At 40.1% G+C, this 22,213-nt stretch overlaps 1 protein-coding gene across 1 annotated transcript in view; it reads left to right on the top strand.

Moving 5' to 3' along the window:
- Positions 1–22,213, top strand: part of SUSD5 (sushi domain containing 5) — a 98,303-nt gene that overhangs the window by 69,437 nt on the left and 6,653 nt on the right. The window contains exon 4 of the mRNA XM_074195063.1: positions 4,310–4,498. Coding sequence (XP_074051164.1) covers positions 4,310–4,498 — 189 coding nt within the window. The remainder of the gene's footprint in view (positions 1–4,309; positions 4,499–22,213) is intronic.

Raw genomic sequence — 22,213 nt, 5'->3', positions numbered from 1 at the left:
AAACGGCCACCAGAACCTAGTTCCTAAACATTTGGGAGCTACACTCTTCATTTTATGTTTACTTGCTATTAGTCCAGAAGTGGAGACCATGGATTGCGGAACTCATAGGGGAAGAATGAAAGGGAATTCAGTTTGAAATCTATAGATTTAGTTTTGGATCCTGTCTCCATCACCATTGCAACACTGGGAAACATTGTCTCCATCACCTGAGCCTCCATCACTGTTACATCATCACTATTTAACACTGTCTCCATCACCTCTGTCTCTTATCACTATTACATCACTGGGTAACACAACTATGTTAAATATATTTCTATTCTCATAATGATGATGTGAAAGAAAAATCAGAACAAAAGAGGAAAAACATGAGAGGAAAAAAAATTTTAAAAAGTGAAAATAATGTGCTTTGATCTCCATTCAGACTCAATAGGTCTTTCTCTGGATGTGGATGCTATTTTCCATCACAAGTCTTTTAGAATTGCATTTGCTCATTGTACTACTGAGAAGAGCTAAGTCTGTCATAGTTGATATGTTGCTGTTAATGTGTACAGTGTTTTCCTGGTTCTACTCACTTCATTCAGCATTAGTTCATGTAAGTCTTTCCAGGTTTTTTCTGAAATCCATCTGCTCACTATTTCTTACAGAAAAATAATGTTCAATCATGTTAATGCCCTACAATGTGTTCAGGCATTCCTCAATTGATGAGCATCCCCTCAATTTCCAATTCTTTTCCACTACAAAAAGAGCTGCTATAAACATTTTTGTACATGTGGATACTTTTTTCCTTTTTTGTGATCTCTTTAGTATACAGACACAGTAGTGGTATTTCTGAATCAAAGTGTATGCACAGTTTGATTGCCCTTTGGGCATAGTTCCAAATTGCACTCCAGAATGGTTCTATCAGTTCACAACTCCACCAAAAGTAATTAGCAATTATTTTGAGGACATTTATTCATTATCCTTTGACCACTTATCTACTGGAGAATGGCATTTAGTCAAATTAATTTTTCAAATAAGGATTTTTTCCCTAAATAATTTATTTTGTGAGGCTTAATGAATATTGGAGTATTGAATTCCATTGTTTCTGCCTCTCCTTTATCTGGTCTGTTCCACTGAATTATTCTTCTATCTTTTAACCAATGTCAAAGGGTTTTGATGACAGCTGTTTCCTAATATAATTTGAGGTTGGGATGTTGCTATTTCTAATTCCTACTACTTTTTTCATTATTTCCCTTGGTATCACAGATCTTTCATTTTTTCAAATGAATTTGTTATTATTTTATCAAACAATGCAAAAGCCTAGGGTTTATTACACTGAAATATCAAGAAAAGGGGAGGGTACAGTGGGAAGAGAGGCAGAAGGAAAAAATAGGATGTAAGGTACATAAAATCCACATGTAATAAAGAAGGAATTTTGAAAGAGCAGTACAAAGCATCCCATCTAAAACATGTATGATTTAAAGAGAAGATGGGTTGGTTATGTAGCAAGAGCAAGGAATAACTAATGGATAGTCCACAAGCTAGAGTATTCATAATGTCAAAAGAATGTGAGGAAGCCTATTGACCCATTGGAGGACTCCTCAATGGTGAATTTATCAGATGATGTGAAGCAAAGTGCTACAGAATGACCAGACATGGATAGATGGCAATCTGCATCACTGAAGGGAAAACCCACAGATTCATTAGAGACCACAGATTCATTAGAGTACTAGAGTTATGATACTTACAACAGTGAAATGTGGCTAAACTGTTGGCCTTGCACCTAGGAAGATCCGGATTCAAATTCTACCTTGAGCACATATGGACTGCATGACCCTGGGAAAATCACTTAACTTTTTAGTGCCCCCCCAAGTAGCTCTCTCTAAACTATAAGTTCCAGGGCAGCTAGGTGGCTTGGTGGATAAAACACTGGCCCTGGAGTCAGGAGTACCTGGGTTCAAATCCAGTCTCAGACACTTAATAATTACCTAGCTGTGTGGCCTTGGCCAAGCCACTTAACCCCATTTGCCTTGCAAAAACCTAAAAAAATGTAAAACATAAGTTCCAAGGAAGGTACCCATTTTCACAAATAATGAAATCTCCTTTTTGGGTATTAACACTTAATTAAACATCACTTAAATTAACACAATGGGAGCTTCCATGTAGGTTGCATGGTTAGTGGTTAGAATACTGGAGTCAGGAACACCTGAACTCCCATACTGCCTTAGTCATTTGCTAGATATGTGACACTTGAAAAAATCATTTAACCTCTCTGGGCCTCCATTTCTTCATTTATAAAATAAGAAAGTTGAATTTGATCTCCAAGGTCCTTCCAACTCTAAATCTGGGATGCTGATCTTTAATTTCAGGTCTGTCATTTCCCCCACCCCAACATAAAAACCATTTGGAGGGTCCTTTGAAATTTTAGAAACCCTACATGTGCATTATTTCACTTGAGACCTGGGAGATAGTACTAGAATCATCAGTTATTGGATCATTGAGAGTTGATGGTAAAGGCTTAAAGCATTGAGGAAGAGAGAGGTCCCAGCCCTAGCTAGAGATGTTTCATTCTTTCCTTATTTGAGTCCAGAAGCAAAGGGTAAGAAATCTAGGACAAAATTCAAATAGCAACTAACTGGGAATGGTTCATATTCAGTTGAAATAGGAAACTTTTATCCAAGAAAGGCAGAAAACCACCCAGCCAAATTGCTGGGACTTACGTGTGTGTGTGTATGTGTGTGTGTGTGTGTGTGTGTGTGTGTGTGTGTGTGTGTGTGAGTCAGAATTCTATAGTCAAAGGCCGGAGAACATCAGGTGGGTTTTGGTGGTTTTCCTGAACCAGATTCTCCGCCTATGCCATTATGGAAATATCCTCTGATGGAGAAGATCCCCAGAGTCTTGTGGGAAGGAATGTTTTCCTTTCTATTGGCTATCAAACTTGGTCCCTGGGTTTTCCTTGGGAGAGAATGGTGCTATGTTTAGTTAATCCTCTTTTTCAATTCATAAAAATGCTTGTGACACCTTAGGGAGAATAAACTGTCTTCCCCCCACTTTGTGTGGTAATAAAATTGAAGAGGTTGAATGAGTGTATGCAGCAGCTGGGGAGTGATCCCATAGGTTGGCAGTGTGGTAAAACCTGCAGATCCCTTCTCAGAATGTGTTCAAATGAGAGCAACCAAGTGGTACAGTGTATAGAATACTAACCCTGGAATCAGGAGGACCTGAGTTCAAATCTAGCCTTAGGCACCTAATACTTGTGACCTTGGCCAAGTAACTGAACCCCATTGCCTTGCAAAAAATAATGTTTTTAAATGAATAAAATAAAATTCATAATATTACAAAGAAAGCCAATTACATTGAATTAGCTATCAATTTTTTTAAATTTTATTTAATTTAAGGGGCAATGGGATTAAAAGACTTGCCCAAGGTCACACAACTAGGCAATTATTAAGGGTTTCAGGCCTGATTTGAATTCAGGTCCTCCTGACTCCAGGACTGGTGCTCTATCCACTGCACCACCTAGCTGCTCTGAAAATATATTTTTTAGACTTTATGAACTCCAGACTAAGAATTGCTATAGTATTCCATTTGTTGAAAAGACCCATGTTCTCCACCCCTGGCTGAATCCAGTTGAGATACTAATAAAAGTACATAGTAGAGACAGAGAAAAGCTCACATTCTGAAAAAGGGTCCTTTACCATCAACCCTCCTTCTGAAAAAGGAGGAGATGCTGAAACCCAAAGAGAGATGCTAGGGAGTTAAGGAACTATTCATTAAATCAGGTTGACTAGAAGGAGACGGATGGGGCTACTATCTTTGAAACAGAATCTCAATATTGAAAGGGACTCGAGGCCTTCTAATCTAACCCATACCTCTAAGGATTATCCTCTGTAGTCCTGCCAACAAGTAGTTATCTAGATCCTATTAAATACCTGCAAGAATGGATAAGCCTCCACCTTCCAAAATTGCCCATTATAGGTTTTCTGCCTTTCTTGGATAAAAATTTCCTATTTCAACTGAATATGAACCTTTCCCACTTAGTTGCTATTTGAATTTTGTCCTAGATTTCTTACCAGGAGGAATAGGGATTTTAGTCCTGGGCAGATCAGTTGCCTGAATTAAGGAAAATGGATTTCTTATAGAAATTATTTCCTGTGTTCATGATGTTGTCAATAAGAAAGATTGCTTTGGTATGTATTTTAGGAAAAACTTGGTATAAACATCTTTTAAAAAGCTTTTCTTGCCCAAAGGCTTAAAACAAGGCAATGGTTTTTGGATTTTTGGGGGGTGTTGTAATTTATGAACAATAATCTTTCCCCTCTCTTCTCAGATAAACCATGTGGGGATCCTCCTTCCTTCCCTCACACCATCCTACATGGTCACACTGGATTTGAGATGGGGGATGAGCTGCTATATGTCTGTGCCCAAGGCTACGTCATGGGCCACAAAGAGACTGCCTTCACCTTGCTCTGTGATAGCTGTGGAGAGTGGTATGGACTGGTACAGGCCTGTGTGAAAGGTAAGCCCACCATATTGAGATTTTCATAGACTATTCTAAACATAAAAGATGGGAGAGGCATGGCAAGAAAACATTGCTTTGTTTTAAGATGTAGAGGTTTCAATGGTTTGCAACCTCACCTTGAGTCAGCTGTATGCTATAGTAACAAAACTAACAACATTGGTACAGTCCGAGACTAGAAAGAGTGCCCAGAATAAGGTCAGGTTGGAATGCCACATTTTAGAAAAGATGTTGATAAGTTGGAATGCTTCCAGATGATGAAGAAAACAAGAGGACAAGAGACCAAGACACTCAAGGAAGGATCCAAGGAATTAGGGATGGTTGGCCTAGAGAAGAGAGGGAAGACATGATCACTGCCTTCAAGGGAGTAGGGTGGTCAATGTGGAAGAATGATTATAATTATTCTGCTTGGACTCAGAGGTCAAAACCAAGAACCAGTGATCAAAGTTGCTTTGAGAAATATTTTGTCTCCATATGAAAAGCTATAATGGGCAGTTTTGGAAGGTGGAGGCTTACCCATTCTTGGAGGTATTTAATAGGGTCTAGATAACTTCTTGTTGGCAGGACTACAGAGAATAATGCTGTAGAGGTATGTGTTAGATTAGAAGACCTCGAGTCCCTTTCAATATTGAGATTCTGTTTCAAAGATAGCAGCCCCATCCATCTCCAAGCTCAAGGAAACTAAGGAGTGATAAATAAATAATAAAGGGCAGTGTGAGAGGAAACTGCAGCTTGGGCACATCTGTCCAACAGAGTCTTAGGCCTTCTTTATTAGAAAACAGTTCAGCTCTTTCCAGAATTCAACCTTCTGTGGTGTTTTTCAGTCAAAAATTAGAATGGGCTAAAAACAAAGACACTAATGAGGCCTATGTTTGGACATAGCCTTTTTTGGTTGTCTGGGATGAAATGTTAAATGTTAAACACCTCAATGGTGTTTGCTGGTCCTAGAAACTCTGCTTTGTGGCTTATTGACTTGTGGCCATTAGACAGGCCTATGACCACTTTGTGGAAGACTCTTCTGTCCTGCTATTGTATGTGATGACCATCTTGAACCACTCATGAAGTCCATTTCCAAGGTACTAACGATGATTTCGGCCTCCTCTTCCTCTTTCCAAGAGGCATCCAGCTAGTCTGTCAACAAACATCTATAAAGAGCCTACTATGTACCAGGCAAGGAGGTTCTCAGTTCACATTTTAAGGTATAGAGTCTCTTTAGTAGAAGCTTCCTCAAACCAAATTCAGTCAATGAGAGGATTAGTTGCCATCTTTTATATGAGGAAAGAACTGCTTAGGCTTATAAGGATATGGTTAGAAACCCAGGGTCATAATATCTCACCTCCTACCACCCCTTCACTACTATCTACCTCCTTCCTCCCCTCCACTAGGCTTTTGCCACATCTCTTTGAGGTTTGAGCCCTGCCTTTGAGCTCCTGCCTTTATCCTTCCCTATCATAGCTTCTCTAGCCTCCTTAAGGAAGGAACTAGAATAATTCAACTCAAGAAAGAGAGAACTGGGGGTGGAGGAAAAGGGGATGCCTTAGATTGAACATTGCTAGATTCATTAGGGGACTGATCATTGGGTAATTGATTTTTCCAGATAATCAAGCATACAAGAAAGCAAGGAGGTTTTGAGAGAAAAAAGTGATGAAAGAAAATAACCAGGTTAATCTATGAACTGGGCTGTTAGTAGCAGAAACAGGCTAAAAGAATCAATCTTCTAAATGACTAGCATTTAAATAATTATAATTAATATTCTCACTCTTACTCTTTCTCTCTCTCTCTCTCTCCCTATGCCTCTGTCTCTGCCTCTGTCTCTTTCTTTCTTTCTTCTAACCTCACACATTCTTCCCCTCACACTCCTCTCTCTTCTTTTTTCTCTCTCCTTTTCTCTCTCTCTCCCTCCCTCTCTCCCCCATTCTCCCTCTTTGTCTTTATGCCCCCTCTCTCCCTCTCCCTTTTTCTTCTCTCCCCTCACCCTCTCTCCCTTTCACTATTCTCTGTCTCTCTCTGTCTCTCTGTCTCTCTGTCTCTCTGTCTCTCTGTCTCTCTGTCTCTCTGTCTCTCTGTCTCTCTCTCTCTCTCTCTCTCTCTGTCATTCCCCCTCCGTTGCTCTCTCTTTCTCCTCACCTTCTCCTCCCTCCCTCCTGAGAGCAACTCCTTTGGTCAGTATAGAGCTGCTATCCCAAGTCAAGTAGAGGCTGGCATTCTTTCTGGAAGGCTCAGCTATTTCTTAAGAAAATCACTAGTCTCCATGCATCAGTTGTAGGTCAATGTTCATAGAACAAGGTGTTAAACATGATGCTCAAAGAGAAGATATTTGTGGGAAGAAGGGAAGAGGAGAAAGAATGTTCTTAGAGATAGAATTTTCTCTCCATTTCCCAAGCTTGGACTAAGAAGATTTTTTAATATATTCTTTTCCCTCCTCCTTTGAGGCCCCAGTTTTTCTTTCCAAATGTAAGAGGGCAGTTGTTCTCACCCATTTGCACTAGAAATTGGACTCAAGGCCCTGGCCTAGAGGGGGCTGATCGTGTGTGTGTGTGTGTGTGTGTGTGTGTGTGTGTGTGTGTGTGTGTGATGTGGTCTCATGAAGATGGAACCTGGCTCACACCAGAGATCTTTCATAGACTTCTTGTATTTACTGAATGAAGGAGATGAGGTCATTTCTGATCCTATAGCAGAGGCGCAGGAGACCATTTTAGAGCCATTTGGTGGAGCTGATGTTACCATCTGTGTTGGTCAAGGAAGAGAAGTCAAAGTGGATTTTGCATGGCGGAGCTATGCTTGCTTTCTAACGGGGCCACTGAGCTCGCACAGTCACCCCTCTTACAATCTGGACTATAGAACTCAAAAACTTTATATTTAGATTTGATCATAAAGTAGGAGAGAGCTGGTCCTTGAGCCCTTGACTGATATACTTTGACTGAGTAGGTTGCTGGTTTTCAAAGTGTGAGCCAAGGGTCTCTAGCAGTCCTCGAGAGCCTTTCAGGGGTTCCTCAGAGACAAAACTATTATCATCATCATCATCATCATCATTTTTAATCTCTAATATGGGAAATATACATAGACATAACCCACACGGCAAAAAGACCTTTAGAGAAGTCATATTCAAAGGAGTCTTAAGAAGTTTGAGAACCACTGGAGTCAGTGAAGGGGCAGCTAGGTGGTACAGTGGATAGAGCACTGGAGCTGACGTCAAGAGGACCTGAGTTCACATCTGATCTCAGACACTTACCAGTTATGTGAACCTGGGCAAGTCACTTACCTCTATTTACCTAAGTTTCCTCATCTGAAAAATGATCTAGAAGGAAATGGCCAACCACTCCAAGAAAACCCAAATGGTGTCATGAAGAATTGTCAGGACTGAAACCAAACTGAACACACAAACATACAGTCAGTTAATCTGCACATTATCCAATTTGCTTTGATTCAGGGGATATTTGTTAAACCCTTACGATCTTCAAGGTCTCAAAGTAGGTCCTAGAGGACATAAAGATGACAAAGGCATGGTACCATAGTTTCAGAAGACCAATGATAAAGCATTCTATTCACTTCCTGATAGAGAAGTGATTGAATAAATGTACAGAATAAATCATACATTTGTAGATGTGGCAAATATAAGAATTTGTTTTATTTGTCTATGAGATTTGTTACAAAGGTTTTCTTTTTCATTTTTCCCCCTCAGGGGAAGGTCTGAGGAAGTGGGAAGGTAAGAGAATAAATGCCTTTTCAATGAAGTGAATAAATGACTATTAAAAAAATAATTCACGATCCCTGACCTCAAGTAGCTCATTATTCACTGGATGATGAAACATGCACAAAAAGATCTTGTCTGTGAATACAAAGATCTTGTCTAAATACAAAGTTATTTTTTCCCACTAATTAAGATCATGGAGCCACCATGTTTAATGGAGTTGGAGTTTCTGGGGCCAAAAAATCCAATACACTATAGCCAACATACAGATGGGTCTCTCTCAATAGGACTAGGCTGGCTATCAGGAAATAGACATACAACCCATCACTGGACCCCTAACTTAGTCTTTCCAGTAGTGGGACCTGATGCCCACTTGGTCTTGCTGTAAAGTATTCAGGGTCATCCCCCATCCCCATGATGGGGGACTTTGGTGAAGAACACAAATAGCTGTGATCCAAAAGAGAAAGAAGGTTGACTTCAGAGGGCCTGGGTTCAAATGCTGCCTTGGTAAAGTCAGTCACCAAGCATTTATTAAACACCTACTATGTATGAGTACTAGGCTAAGTGCTTCAGATATGTAGAAAGGCAAATACAGTCACTGTTTTCAAGGAACTCATAGTCTAATGAGGGAATCAACTTGCAAAGGAACAAGATATATGCAGGAGATAAACAAGAGAGGGAAGGCACAGTGTTAGGGGGGGATCAGGAAAGCCTTCTCCCAGAAGGTGGGAAATTAGCCGAGAGGAGCCAGGAGGAGGTTTAGAAATAGTCAGTGAAAACCCCCAAGGTCAGGAGAGAGAGAGAATGTCTACTAAGAACAGCAAGGAAGCTGGTGTCACAGGCTGGTAGAGAACAAGGTAAGGTGGATGAGTAGGAAGTAGCCAGGTTATGGAGGACTTTAAAAACCACACATTCTTTTTGTATGGCCTTGCTCAAGTTGGTTCATCCCTGCTGGGTCTTAATTTGCTTCTCTGTAAAATAAAGAAAGCAGGGAGAGACTGGATTATCTCCTTCCCCTTCTGAATCCTGTGGTTTAGACCTGATAATAAGAGAAGATCAGAGTGGGATCAAATTCACTTTCACCTACAATGATGACCTCTCTTGTGGTCCAGGATGTGGAATTGGAATTGGGAGTGAGCTAATCCTCCAAAGTTCCTCTCTCATCCTCCTGCCTTTCCACAACACCAGCTAGGACTGTTGGGAGAAAATGATGATGCAGACCTGGAGAGATTTGGGTTCATTTTGCCCCCAGGTAGGATTGATCCAAAGTCTATCTGGGGCAAAAAGTGTATAAAAATGGTTTCCAGTTCAGCAGGAACCTCCTCTGACCCCTGAACACCCCTTCGCTGGCAGATTTTAAAATCCTTGCCTGTGGTTTTTATCCTCTGAACTGCTCAGGGAACAGTTTTTTACCAGGGGTCTTTAGATAGGTTTTTATTACATGGATTATTCCTTTGAATTCTTTGGCTCCAAGTGATCCATTTCATCAGGTACCAAATAGTGTCTGGACAACCTTGAAAATCCCTCCTGGTTTAAACCCATAACCCTATGATCTGGTGATCTGACAATGGGGAGTCATTAAAAGAGAATTATAGTTTGACCACTCAAGTTGAACTTATGATCCTGGCCATTCTCTGCTGTCATTTTTGGAATATCCTTCATCTTCTCAGGAAATTGATATCTGGGTAGCATTAGAGTTACCCAGGGCCTGTTGAGACCCTGTTGTTGAAATTGTTTGAAGGTACTGAAGAAGTCGTGTGTGAATTATCTAGTCTTTCAACTTCAGCGATTCTCTTGGCCCACTGTTTTCCCAATGTTCCACGACCACAGATAATAGAAAACTAGCCGTGGTCTTCCAAGTTTTAATCCTGAGGCTACTTCTTACCACTTGGGTTATCTTGGGCAAATGACTCAATGAAATGATCTTCAAGACTTTTTTTTTAAGGTTCTCAGTTCTCTGGTCCTTTGACTTAAATGTTTAAATTGGTGATTCTGGTAAATCTGGTTTCATTTCCATTCAAGATAAGCAGTATAAGGGTATAGGGTAGAGAGAGGGATTGGGTGAAGCCAGAGTCCTGTGGCTCTGGGGAAGGTGAATGGACTTGCCTTCCCCTGCACAGACTTACCCACCACCCCCTCCCCAACCTTCCCTTGATGGAACTGAGAAGTGGCAAATGTCTTCAGGAAAGACCTCTAGGTGGCACAGTAGCTAGAAGGTAGGCCATGGAGTCAGGAGAATACAAGTCAAATTTGGCCTTAGACATTTAGCACTTAGTAGTTGTGTGACCCTGGGCAAGTCACTTAACACTGATTGCCTTAAAGCCAGGGTTCCAGTCATCTTGACTCATATCTGACCACTGAATCCAGATGACTCCAGAGAAGAAAGTGAGGATGGTGACTTAGACAGCACCCTCTGTGGATCCAATTCACTTGCTTGGCATGGCATCACCTCCCTTCAATAACAAAGGACAAACAACGACAATTGTAACTAAAACTTTCTTTTCTCCAGTTCTGGTCATTGGAACATAAAATTTAGGATTAGACAAGACCTTGGAGCTCATACAGCACAACACTTCTCTGTTACAAATGAGAAAAATGAGGTTGTAGGTGGTACAACTGGGATTTGAACCCAGAACTAGAAGGGATACTGAGTCAGGAGTCAGAAGACCTGGATTTAAGAGGAAATATGATATAGTGGATAGAGGACTGGACTTTGGAATCTTGGTGACCTGAAATCAAATCCTGCCTCAGATATTTAATAATTGTGTGAACCTGAACAAGTCACTTATATTTTCCAATGTCACCATTTTCCTCATGTAAAATAAGAAAGTTGTACTCAGTGTCCTCTAAGGTCCTTTAAGTTCTAAAATCAATAATCCTATGACCTATGGCCCTTATTTTCCTTCCTTGGTCATCACTTTATTTGTAAAATGAGGGGGTTGAACCCAATCTCTAATTTCACTTCCAGGTCTGAATCCTTTGATTCTATAACTGGACACTGTCCTGTAAATAAAAAAAAGCACTCACCATATTACTGGCAGAAGTAATTCTGTCCTTCTGGTCCAGTAACTTAAGAGTCTCCAAACCTCCACATGAGAAAACTGCTCTCGCTGCCCACTTGACTGATCAAAGTAAGGTGACTCAGTCCAATGGTAGAACCATACACTCACTATTGGATGAGTTATTCTCCAGTCAGGTTCTTTTGTTTCTCCTTTTGTCACCCTCTGACTGTTGCTTCATCTCTTCACCCATCAATATATGAAGTCAAGATTGGCCAGGCCTGGAAATAATATTTCAAAATCTCTGCCAATATCCCCTGATGTACATTGAATAGCATCGATTCTGCCATTCCTTTATGCTCTATAAAAATAGAATCATAACTAATATTTATATAGTGTTTAGTATGTGCCAAGCCCTACATAATTATTATCTCATTTGATCCTCACAACAACCTGGGAAGTAGATGTTATCATTATCCTCATTTTACAGATGAGAAAACTGAGGTCAACAGAGGTTAAATGACTTACTAGTAAGTCTCTAACCAGATCTTCCTGACACAAGCTCCATCTACTTTATCCTCATTTTACAGATGAAAAAACTAAGACCAACAATGGTAAAGTGACTTGCCTAGGGTTACATAGCTATTAAATGTCTAACCAGGTCTTCCTGACTCCAAGATAGGTACTCCATCTACTTCATTCCCATTTTACAGATGAGGAAACTGAGGACAACAGCAGTAAAGTGACTTATCTAGGGTCATAGATCTTGTAAGAGTCTAATCAGGTCTTCCTGACCCCAAGTGGTCTATCTACTTTATCCCCGTTTTACAGATGAGGAAACTGAAGGCAACAGTGGTAAAGTGACTTGCCTGGGGTCACTAGAAGAATCTAACCAGGTCTTCCTGACTCCAAGCCAGGTACTCTATGTTCTGTACCACCGCAGGGTAGTCATGGCTGATGCTAGAAATAAGGAGAGTAAGCAATGGATATCGGGTGGGGGAACCTTCTTTCCCCATTCAGCCTGCATCCCAATCAGTCTTCCCATGATCTGTGCTATTTCACAATCTGCCCAAGACATGGGGTGGAAAAGAGATCGGCAGGAGAGAGGATCAAGGATCAGGGGCAAGATAGCCAACTGGGATAGGATTGATGAGAATCAATAAGGGATGTGTTGAGAGGAGGTGATGAAGAAACCTATAAGAGGTTACAGTGGAGGTGATTGAAAGTGGTAGGGGCAGGGGGATGGATTGTGGGAAGATAAAGGAGAAGGGACAGAACAGAAGTGAGAGCAGGAAAAATATAGGTAAGGATCTGATGTGTAGGCATGCAGCCAGCCTGAAGGGACTGGGGCAATAAGCCCACAAAGATGATTTTGAGCCTTTGCTATCTCAGAATATTTGGCTGCTGTTTATCTGGGCAAAGACTGGTCTTTAGACTGGCTCACCTGCTATTTAACACTGGCATATGTCTGTGGTTAAAAGGAGATGATAAAATTTGAGAGTGATAACTGAGAAGCTGCTGGAACACTAGCCAGACTTCCTACTTGTGGCCAGCTTCCATCACCCGCCTTGATTGGACATCGCCCAGGGCAGACACAGCCCAAATTCACCTGACAGGCCTCGCCATTCCCGGTGCCCATCATTAATGATGCCGCTCAGGTTTCAGTCCATTTATGGCCAGTTGTATAGGATCTCTGAATGATGAAATGCAAAGATGATTGAAATGTCAGAAATAATGGCTTGGAGATCCAAGAATGACTGAAATCATATGCACTAAACCATTCCCGTCTGCTATTTCTTGACTTTTTGGTATCTTGTGGCAGCCACAGAGAAACAAAGAAATACATCATAATCAAATAATTTGTGGTTAAGAGGCCCTACAGCACATTACAGAGATGAGGTAATAGCCCATAATTTCTAATCGAGAAAACTTTTTGAGGAAAAAAGGTCCTGAAGAATTACTGTTTCCTGTCTTTCCCCATCATGAAAGGGGACTGTGTTCTAACAGAGAACACAGGCATATTCAAGCCAAACACAGAAACCTTTGGCAGGAGACTGGGAAATGTATGTTTTTGCAGTTTATTATTATTTCTTCTGCAGTAGAGAGAACATACTCTTCCTGTCCTCTTGTCTCCTGCCCTCACCCATCCAAAAAAAAAAAAGCAGCCTAGGTTGTTGCATTGTAGTTGACGTTAATTAGGGACTAAAAAAGTGCCATCGTATTTGTGAAAGGGTGAGGTTCTGAAAGAAAACTGGGGTGTAGGCTTGCTATAGACTGACTGACTTACTTCTTTGCTACACATTTTCATGGGGCAGGAGGTGCAACGATCATGGAGAATAGGAGGACATAGCCTTGGGAGGGACGTGGAGGGATTCTCTAAAATGGTTTGCAGAGAATAGTGTGGACAAAACAGCTATACTCCTTATTGAGCTTGGGTCAGAAAAAAGGACTTTGCATTCAGGTTTCCAGGGTTCTTATTTATTTACAATGATGTGTGGAAGAGCTGTAGACCAAGTTCTAGATCTGGAGGGAAAGCCTCCTGCTATCTCCAAAATCAACCCTCCCCCATCTTAGGTCTGTGTGATTTTAGGCAAATCAATGAATCTAAGACTCATTTGCCTCATCTGTAAAGTGCCAGCTTTGGATACCCCCAAGACCCTTCCATCTCTCTATGGATTTCTAGTATCAGATCTGGTTCTTATGAGCTACCTGTTCCTAAACAAGGTGCTTGGAATGGAAGGAGCCATACAGATGGAGTGCAACCTTCCCATTTTACAGATGATGGCAAACTGAGGTCCAGGGAGAGAAAGGATTTCCTTTCAGATTGATGATGTTTGTCCTTCATTCTTGAAGAAAACCATGACATCAGGGAGGGGATACCATGACAAGCACATGAACTGGATTTGGGTGGGGAGGCTGTGCTAAGTCTCCAGCCTCACTTTCTCCTCCAGATCCATCTGTGTCCAGTGGTCAGATATGAATCAGGATGACTGCAGATGGTCCTGGAGGCAAGACAATCAGAGTTCATTGACTCGCCCAAGGTCACACAGCTAGTAAGAGTCAAGTATCTGAGACTGGATTCAAACTCCAACTAATTATTGGAAGAGCTGAGATTCAGACAATAGTTCTCATCAACATTGCTGTAATTTTCATTGCTTTTAAGGATACCAAAATGTTTTGTGGACCTGAGTTTATTCCAAGTTTTAACGTTCTTTCTCAGTTGTTACCCCTCCATTTTGTAGTTAGAAAAACTGAGGTCAGGTACACCCGGTTAAAGTCACTTGCCTAGAGGCAGCTAGGTGGCACAGTGGATAGAGCACTGGCCCTAGAGTGGGAGGATCTGAGTTCAAATCCACCCTCAGGCACTGTACTATGAGTCAGGGACATAAATAAAAAATGAGAGAGTCCCTGCCTTCAAGAAGCTTATGTTCCACTGGAAGATACATCTACAGAAATGAGTAAACAGAGGTTCTATACCAAACAAAAACCTTTTAAAAGGGCATTCCAGGGGGGGTAGGTGGATTAACAACTGGGAAAATCAGGATAGACCCCTTGAAGGAAGTGACATCTGAGCTGAGCCTTGAAGAGACTTAGGAATTACAAGAGATGGAGACAGAGAGAATTCCAAATACGGTGGAAAGACTATGCAAAGGAGCCATAGGAAAATAGGATGTCAAATTCAGGGAACAGCGAATAATGCCTGTTATTTTGCCTAAAATAGTCTGATTATTTTATAGGAAATTATTTAAAGGGCTATGAAGCAAGAAAAAAGATTAAGCTTGTTATGTTTGGCTCCCACTTCGTTGGAAGTTATACATAAACCATTAAGAGTGGTAGATTTTGGCTCCATACAAGAAAAAAACTTCCTAAGTATTAAAGTAATCCAAGAATGGAAAAGGCTACCTCAGTAGATTGGTAAATTCTGTTACTGAAGTACTTATGGTAGAGGCTGGATGACCATTATTTTAAGGATTCTAAACAGGATTCATGATTTGCATGGTGGTTTTTTATCAAATTATCTTGAGGGTGCCTTCTAAATCAAAGACTTGATGAACTAAGGAAAAATAATTAGTCAAATCAAGGTTGTACCAAAAGTAAAATTAACAAAATCAATATGCATTATTATTCACCCATCAGATCTTGTAATTTGCTCAGGGTGGGTGATTGCATGGCTATTTATAAAGTGGGGGCTAAAAAAACAAGATTGGAACTTTGCTTTGATATGACTCAGTGAGGGTTCTTCTTTTACCATGGAAACCATGTCCTTTGCACTGACATGTTTTCAACTTGTCCTTATCTCCTGCCTGGACAGAAGGGAAACAGAGAATTTCCTTTTGCTACTCAAAGAATTGTGTGATGATGTGGTATCTAGGTGGGGAGTCAGAGGCAAGCTGGGGAGTGAAAGTGGAAGCATACTTTTAAAAAAACCAAAAACCTTTTCCATTTAAGAAAGAAGCCCTGATCAAAGACAATTCTAAAAGACCTGAGATGGAAAATGCCATCCACATCCAGAAAAAGAACTAAGGAATCTGAATATTATCTTCACCTTTTTTATTTTGGTTTTGTTTTTTTTTTTGCTTTTCCCTTCTCATGGTTTTGCCCTTTGTGTTCTGATTCTTCTTTCACAGCATGTCCAATATGGAAATATATATATAACCTGACTGTTTAAGTATAACCTGTATCAGATTAGTTGCTATCCTAGGGTGGAGGAGGGAAGGGTGGAAGGAGAAAAACTTTAAATGAATGTTGAAAATTATCTCTACATATAATAGGAAAATTAAGTAAACATAAATAAATAAAAGAAATCATTAGAGAGCAATGCTTTATTATGAAGTCTTCCAGATTGTCAAGGGATCAAGATTTTTGGAGGCTGTTTATTAAACAAGACTCAACTTCATGAGTTCAAATCTGGTTTCAAACACTAGCTGTATGACCCTGGACAAGCCACTTAACCCAATTGAAATTTAGTTTCCTCATCAGTAAAAGGAAAGAGTTATATTGGATGACTTCTGATGTCCCTTCCAGCTTTATCCTATGAGATTATGATTTTTAAAAGGAGAGGGGTTGGATTCAATGACCTTCACAGTCCCTTTTAGTCACCCTGAGCTGATTGTTAAAATTTAGTATTGACATCTAGTTAATCATCAAACGTTACAAATCAGGACTCAGAGTTTTGTCTAGACACTAGTGGGGGAAATGTTAATGAGGCAGATTAAACCCAAAAGTATGTTTTCTGTACATTTAGAGGGAGAGCTAGTTGTTAAACGTGTACTATTGCTTCCAGCTCTAAATCTATGATCTGTGTGTGTCATTAATTATAACTTTTATATAGCATTTTAATGTCATACAAGGAGACTTTACATGCATTAGTTCATTTGAGCCTCACAAAACCACTTAAAAGTAGGAACTGCAGGCATAGTTAACACCATTTTATGAATGAGAAAAATGAAATTCTTTGAGTTTGTGACTTTCTCAAGGTCACACAGCTAACAAGGAACAGAGGGAATATTCAAAGCCAGGTCCCCCAACTCCAAGTCCAAGGCCCTTTGCATTTTCTTACAATGAGATCAAGCCTATTGCATTCATTAAAACTGAAACCCCTAAAAACCTCAATGTAACTTCCCATTGTTGCCTAGATCACACCTGTCTGTGAGTTCATGGAACTGAAAGACACCTTAGTGATCATGTAGGATCCAAATCTAATGACAACAATAGAAGCAATACTGGAACAGCTAGATGGGGACATAAACCATTGAATTTAGAATCAGGAACACTCATCTTTGTGAGTTCTAATCTGATCTCAGACTCTTACTAGTGAGTGGTGTGATCCTGGCCAAGTCATTTAACCCTGTTTGTTTCCATATCTGTAAAATGGTCTGGAGAAAGAAATGGCAAACCACTCCAGTATCTTTGCCAAGAAAACCCTAAATGGAGTTGGAAACAACCAAAGTTATCAAACAAGAGAAGCATTTCTATGAAATAAAAAAGACCACAGTCATAAAGTTTTTTAAGTTAAAAAAAATTACAATTCATTGCAAAGGTTGATTTTTTTGTGCAGGATCCAAGGTGAGAATTTAGGCACAGAGACATCCCTGAACGACACTGCCAGCTCTAATAAAATTTAGTAGAATGCAATTTTACAGGCATTTATTGAATATCTACTCTCTGCCAAAGCACTAACCTGGATTCTGGAGAAACAGAGACAAAAACAAAGTTTCTGATCTCAAGGAATTTATGTTCTACTGGGGAATATCATTTGTAAGAAGACAATTAGGTAGAAGTACAGGCAAAATATACTAGAGGAGGGGGGGATGCCACTAACTGGGAGAAATCCTAGAGGAGACTGCTCCTGAGATGTTGGGGGGTTGTTGTTGGGTTTTGTTTTGTTTTGTTTTGTTTTGTTTTAGATAATCAGGGTTAAGTGGCCTGCCCAGAGTCATACAGCTAGTAAGCATCTGAAGTCACATTCAAATTCATGTCCTCCTGATTCTAAGATCAGTGCTCTATCCACTGTGCCACATAGCTGCACCCCACCAAAATCTTTTTGAAGGAGGTGGAAGTGAAGAAAAGAGAGCTTTTCAAGCAGGACGGAGCCCTTCCAGAAATAAGGAAATTAAGAGAAAGAGGAGGTGGACAGAGGTGGGAAGATGAGGATATCATATTGTATCTTATTAAGACAGCATTGTACAAAAACAGCAAAAGTTTTTCAATTGTGCAAGAAGGCATCATGAGATCAGTTTTAGGAAACACTAATTGGAGTTCATAATTATGGTGTGGGTGAAATATTGCTCAAATGAACCATTTCGGGGGTGAGTAGAGCTGAAGAAAGGAAGAAAGCATTATAACGAATTAGCTAAGACAATAGTAAGAATGGAAATCTGATACTTCAATGTATCTGGAGTCTCATCAGCATAGGTATTTCCCCCTCTCTTGTAGGGGAATGAAAGCTAAAATTAGTCTTTGTAACTAGGTTCAGATTCTGGATCTCTTATTTACTATCTTAGTGACCTTGAATAGGTCATTTCCTGTCTATGTTCCTCAGGTTCCTGATCTATAAAAAATAAGAGGTCGGACTGGATGGCCTCTGAGGTTGCTCACAGCTTTACTGTTTTATGATTCAATGGTTTAATCTATCCTTTCTCATTCTATGTGATTCTTGTCTTTCAATAAAGCTTCCATGGGGATGTCTAAGAATGTTGTTAATGATCTTCTTATAAAAACTCATTCCATTTTCTGTTATTTTGGAGGTGAGGTGTGGGAAGAAGGAGTAGTCATATCTGGGCCTCAAATACTATTTTTTTAGAGGATCATAAGAAGACATGGGCCTTTGTTGAAATTTTCTTTATTTGACTAGTCTCCTCCAACCTTCCACCCTTTATCCCCACCCACCCACCAACTCTTAAACCACCAGGGCAAGTTAATATCTAGATAATTTTTAAGTACTCCAGAGAGAAAAATCTGCTCCTTCTCCTCCTCTTTCTTTTCCTCTTTCTCCTCCTCCTCCTCCTTCTTCTTGTCCTTCTGCTGTTCCTTTCTTCTTCTTCTTTTTCTTCTCCTCCTTTTTCTTCTCCTCCTTCTTCCTCTTCTTCTTCATTCTTCCTTTTTCCTTCTTCCTTCTTCCTTTTTCTTTTCAGGGAGGAGAAGGGAATTAGAAGGGAGAAAAAATAAAGAATTTAACTTTTTTATAAAAGAAGGGATGAGTTTAAGTTTGAGGAGAAAAATAGAAATAATGAACACTTCCTCAGCTGTGAGGGTTGCTAAGTTGGTGGAGTTTGTAGATTTGTCTTGCTTTCTGGGGCTCTTAATTATCTAGATATTCATTTGTCTAGGTTGGCTTTAGAAATGAATTGAATATTTAGATAGGAAATACATGTGGAGGATCTTTTCTTCCTTCCTTTTTTAAAATTATCTCTTGGGACATATTGATCCCATGATATAGAGTCAGAGTATTTACCCCAAAATGACAAGACTTTCATATGACATCACTGGCCACTTTCCCAGACCCTGGCCTGGGCATCTCTTCTGGCTGTGAGGGAATAAGCTCCTTCTGCCCCTTCACAGCCAGATGCTGTTTGAGTTACTGTCTCCTTGAGCTCTTTATATTCAAGTCAATGAACTGTGGGTCCTCTGTTCTCACTCACTGGGATATTTTTCACAGTAAGTTCAAACTGGGATTTGAAATGTTTCATGGGATGCTGTCCCAGTGAAATCCTTACAGATCTCGTCAGAATGAGATTTAGAATAAATTCTTATTTTTTGCCTTATTATTCTTCTTACTTCAGCATTTCCAAAAATTCCTGATTAATCTGCATTGAGCATTTCCCCTCCAATGCAGATTACCCTCTCCATGAAGAGACATTCTTCATGAGTTTCTTTGGCCAAAATATATTCATCACCTGATGGCTAAGGCTCTCCAGACTTAGCTGGTTTAGTCCTTTGAGCTTTGCTCAAAATCATCTCAGTAGTGTAGGACCTGCCAGAAGCAGGATTGTGTTGGCACAGCCTTCTAGAACCAAGGTCACCTCCATGTCACAGGAAGGCATCAGGGGTAGGACTTTAGTGTAGAATAACTATTATTATTATTATTATTATTATTAATTATTTATTTATTACAAAACATACAAAGAATTATATTAATTTTCTTGGCTTCTCCTGTGTCTAGGCATTGCTCTCAGTCCTAAAAAAAATAAAAGATTTGAACTACCCCACCCTGTCAATGAGCTTACATTCTGACAGAAATGATGGTAACACATAGACAAATGACAGCAATAATGAGAACAGAATACAAGGTAGTTCATCAAAGGACCATATTTGATGACTTCCCCCCCCCCCCAGTCTAAAAGTACCTTCTTTAGTTTGCAGCCACAAAAACAAGGAGGTGGGACTTTTGAGGAGGAAGTCCAGGTCTTATGGGAAAGAGAACTCATAGTAATGATGGAAACAACACAGATCTTTGGGATTTGCAGTCTTAAGAGAGAGTTGCCAGGGGAAGAGAAAGCAAGTAACTTGCTTATAATTAAATTGGGAGATAGTCAATGTTGAAAGTAGGTCTCAAACCCCAGAATTCCTGATTTCAAGGCCAACCCTCTATCTATTCAACTAGCTCATCTCTTAGGGTTGTTTTGGGTTTTTTTAAAATCCTTTTAAATAAATTTACCAAACATGTATTAAGCCCTTCCTGGCATGGTCACCATGTAAGTGTGAACATTATACCAGAACATGCTAAGTTAAAATCAAATTCTCTCTGATCTGTCCACTGGGGCTAGCAGCCAACCTTCAGAGTCAACCCTCCCTCCCAGCTCCCCCTCTATAGAGATCTGCTCTATGATATGCGGTGGGAGCTTGTCTCCTTTTTGCTAATCACATAGATTTTTCACAACTTCTTAAACTATCCAGCATCAATACCAGTTTTCTTAGGATGGAGGTTTGAAGAGGGGATTATAACCTGTATAATTGGAAGTAGTACCTAATGTTGATGAAGTCATGACATCTGCCAAAGCACCCTTTAGAAGTTGGATTCCTCCAAAACCCTCATATTAGATCTCAAAATTGATATGTGGACTAGACTGAAATGATTTGAACTCCGGTAAAGATTTTAACTATTTTCAGGCAGACATTATTAGCTTGCTTACAGAGTCTAGTAACATTTACTTCAATTCCTTAATTCAATCCAACAGTCATTTATTAATCACTTCTGTTCTAGTGCTAGGGAATATGACAAAGGCAAAATCTCCCCTACCCTCAAAGGCCTTGAATTCTATTAGGGAGAAGGTGAGTATCTCTATGAATAGATATTGAAAATATTCAACATAAATACCAAGTGATTTCTGTGGAGGAGAATTAACAATTGTAGGAACTGAAAGAGCTTGGTGAGAAAGGTATTACTTGGGCTGAGCTTTGACAGAATCCAAGGTATCAAGAGATTGGAGGTGATGAGCCTACGTAAAGACATGGTAGGAGATGAAATCATGCACGGGGATTGAATCAACAAATCCGGAGGGTCAAAATGTGCATGAGGGCAGGGGAAATAACATAGGATCAATCTGGATAGTTTGAAGCCAGATAAGGAAGGGTTAACCATGTTTACAAAACCAAAAAGCTGGAAGGCTAGGAGGACGCCTTGTTAAACAGGTTCTGTCTCACCACATAAATACTCATTTCCATTTTATACACTACTTTCTAGGATGAGGGAAGAGTGTTGAGACACTCCAGTTTAGAGAATCTTCATGGGTCAATGCAAGCCATCAATAGAAATGAAAGACATGATCCAGGACTGCAGACAGTCTATGGCCATTGAGACAGTGGTCCCTGAATTGTGGTTGGCATTGACATCAGTTCTTCATCCTTCTCTTTCTTCTCTTCTCTTGCACTTAGTTTCCTGCTTGCTTCTTCCTCTAATTTTCCTTCCTGGTAGGACACCCAGTTAGACTGTCCAGTGGCATCGCCAGTGACACATATAGGAGTAAGGAGCCGCTCGAAGGAAATTGCCCTGCTCTGGTGAGCACAGATTCAGGAGGTCTGGCCTAACAGGTCTGGTGACCTACTGTTTCATTTGATCACTCCCTTACTTAGCTCTAAGAAAACAAACACAAAACAAAACAAAACAAAAACCCAGTATGGTAGAATTTCTTGTCCCATTCTTTTTTCTTTTTCTTGTTTGTTCAGTCCCACTGAAGGAGGGTGGTGGATATAGAGGCAATGGAAAGAAAGTCTTTCTGTTATGTAATTATAATGAGCAATGTAGAAACCATGAGAAAAATGTACTGCCCTCTTTCTTTGCAAAGGTGGGGGACCATGTGAATAGAACATGACTCTCTTGGCTTTTGGTTAGTTGCCTGAACTTTTTCTTTCTTTCCTTTTTATTCTGTTTACAAGGGAAGAGGGGAAGGATGTATTCAGAAATGAAGGTGAAGTAAATTTTTTTTAAATTTCCTTATAATTTAATCTAGTCTTAGCTCTTCCAGGCACTAGCCCTACAGCCTTGAGCATGTTATTTAACTTCCCTGAACCTCCGTCTCCTCATCC

Source organism: Macrotis lagotis, chromosome 7 (assembly GCF_037893015.1).
Source record: "Macrotis lagotis isolate mMagLag1 chromosome 7, bilby.v1.9.chrom.fasta, whole genome shotgun sequence".
Lineage (NCBI taxonomy): Eukaryota > Metazoa > Chordata > Mammalia > Peramelemorphia > Peramelidae > Macrotis > Macrotis lagotis.
This window is presented reverse-complemented; position numbering and strand designations above follow the sequence as displayed.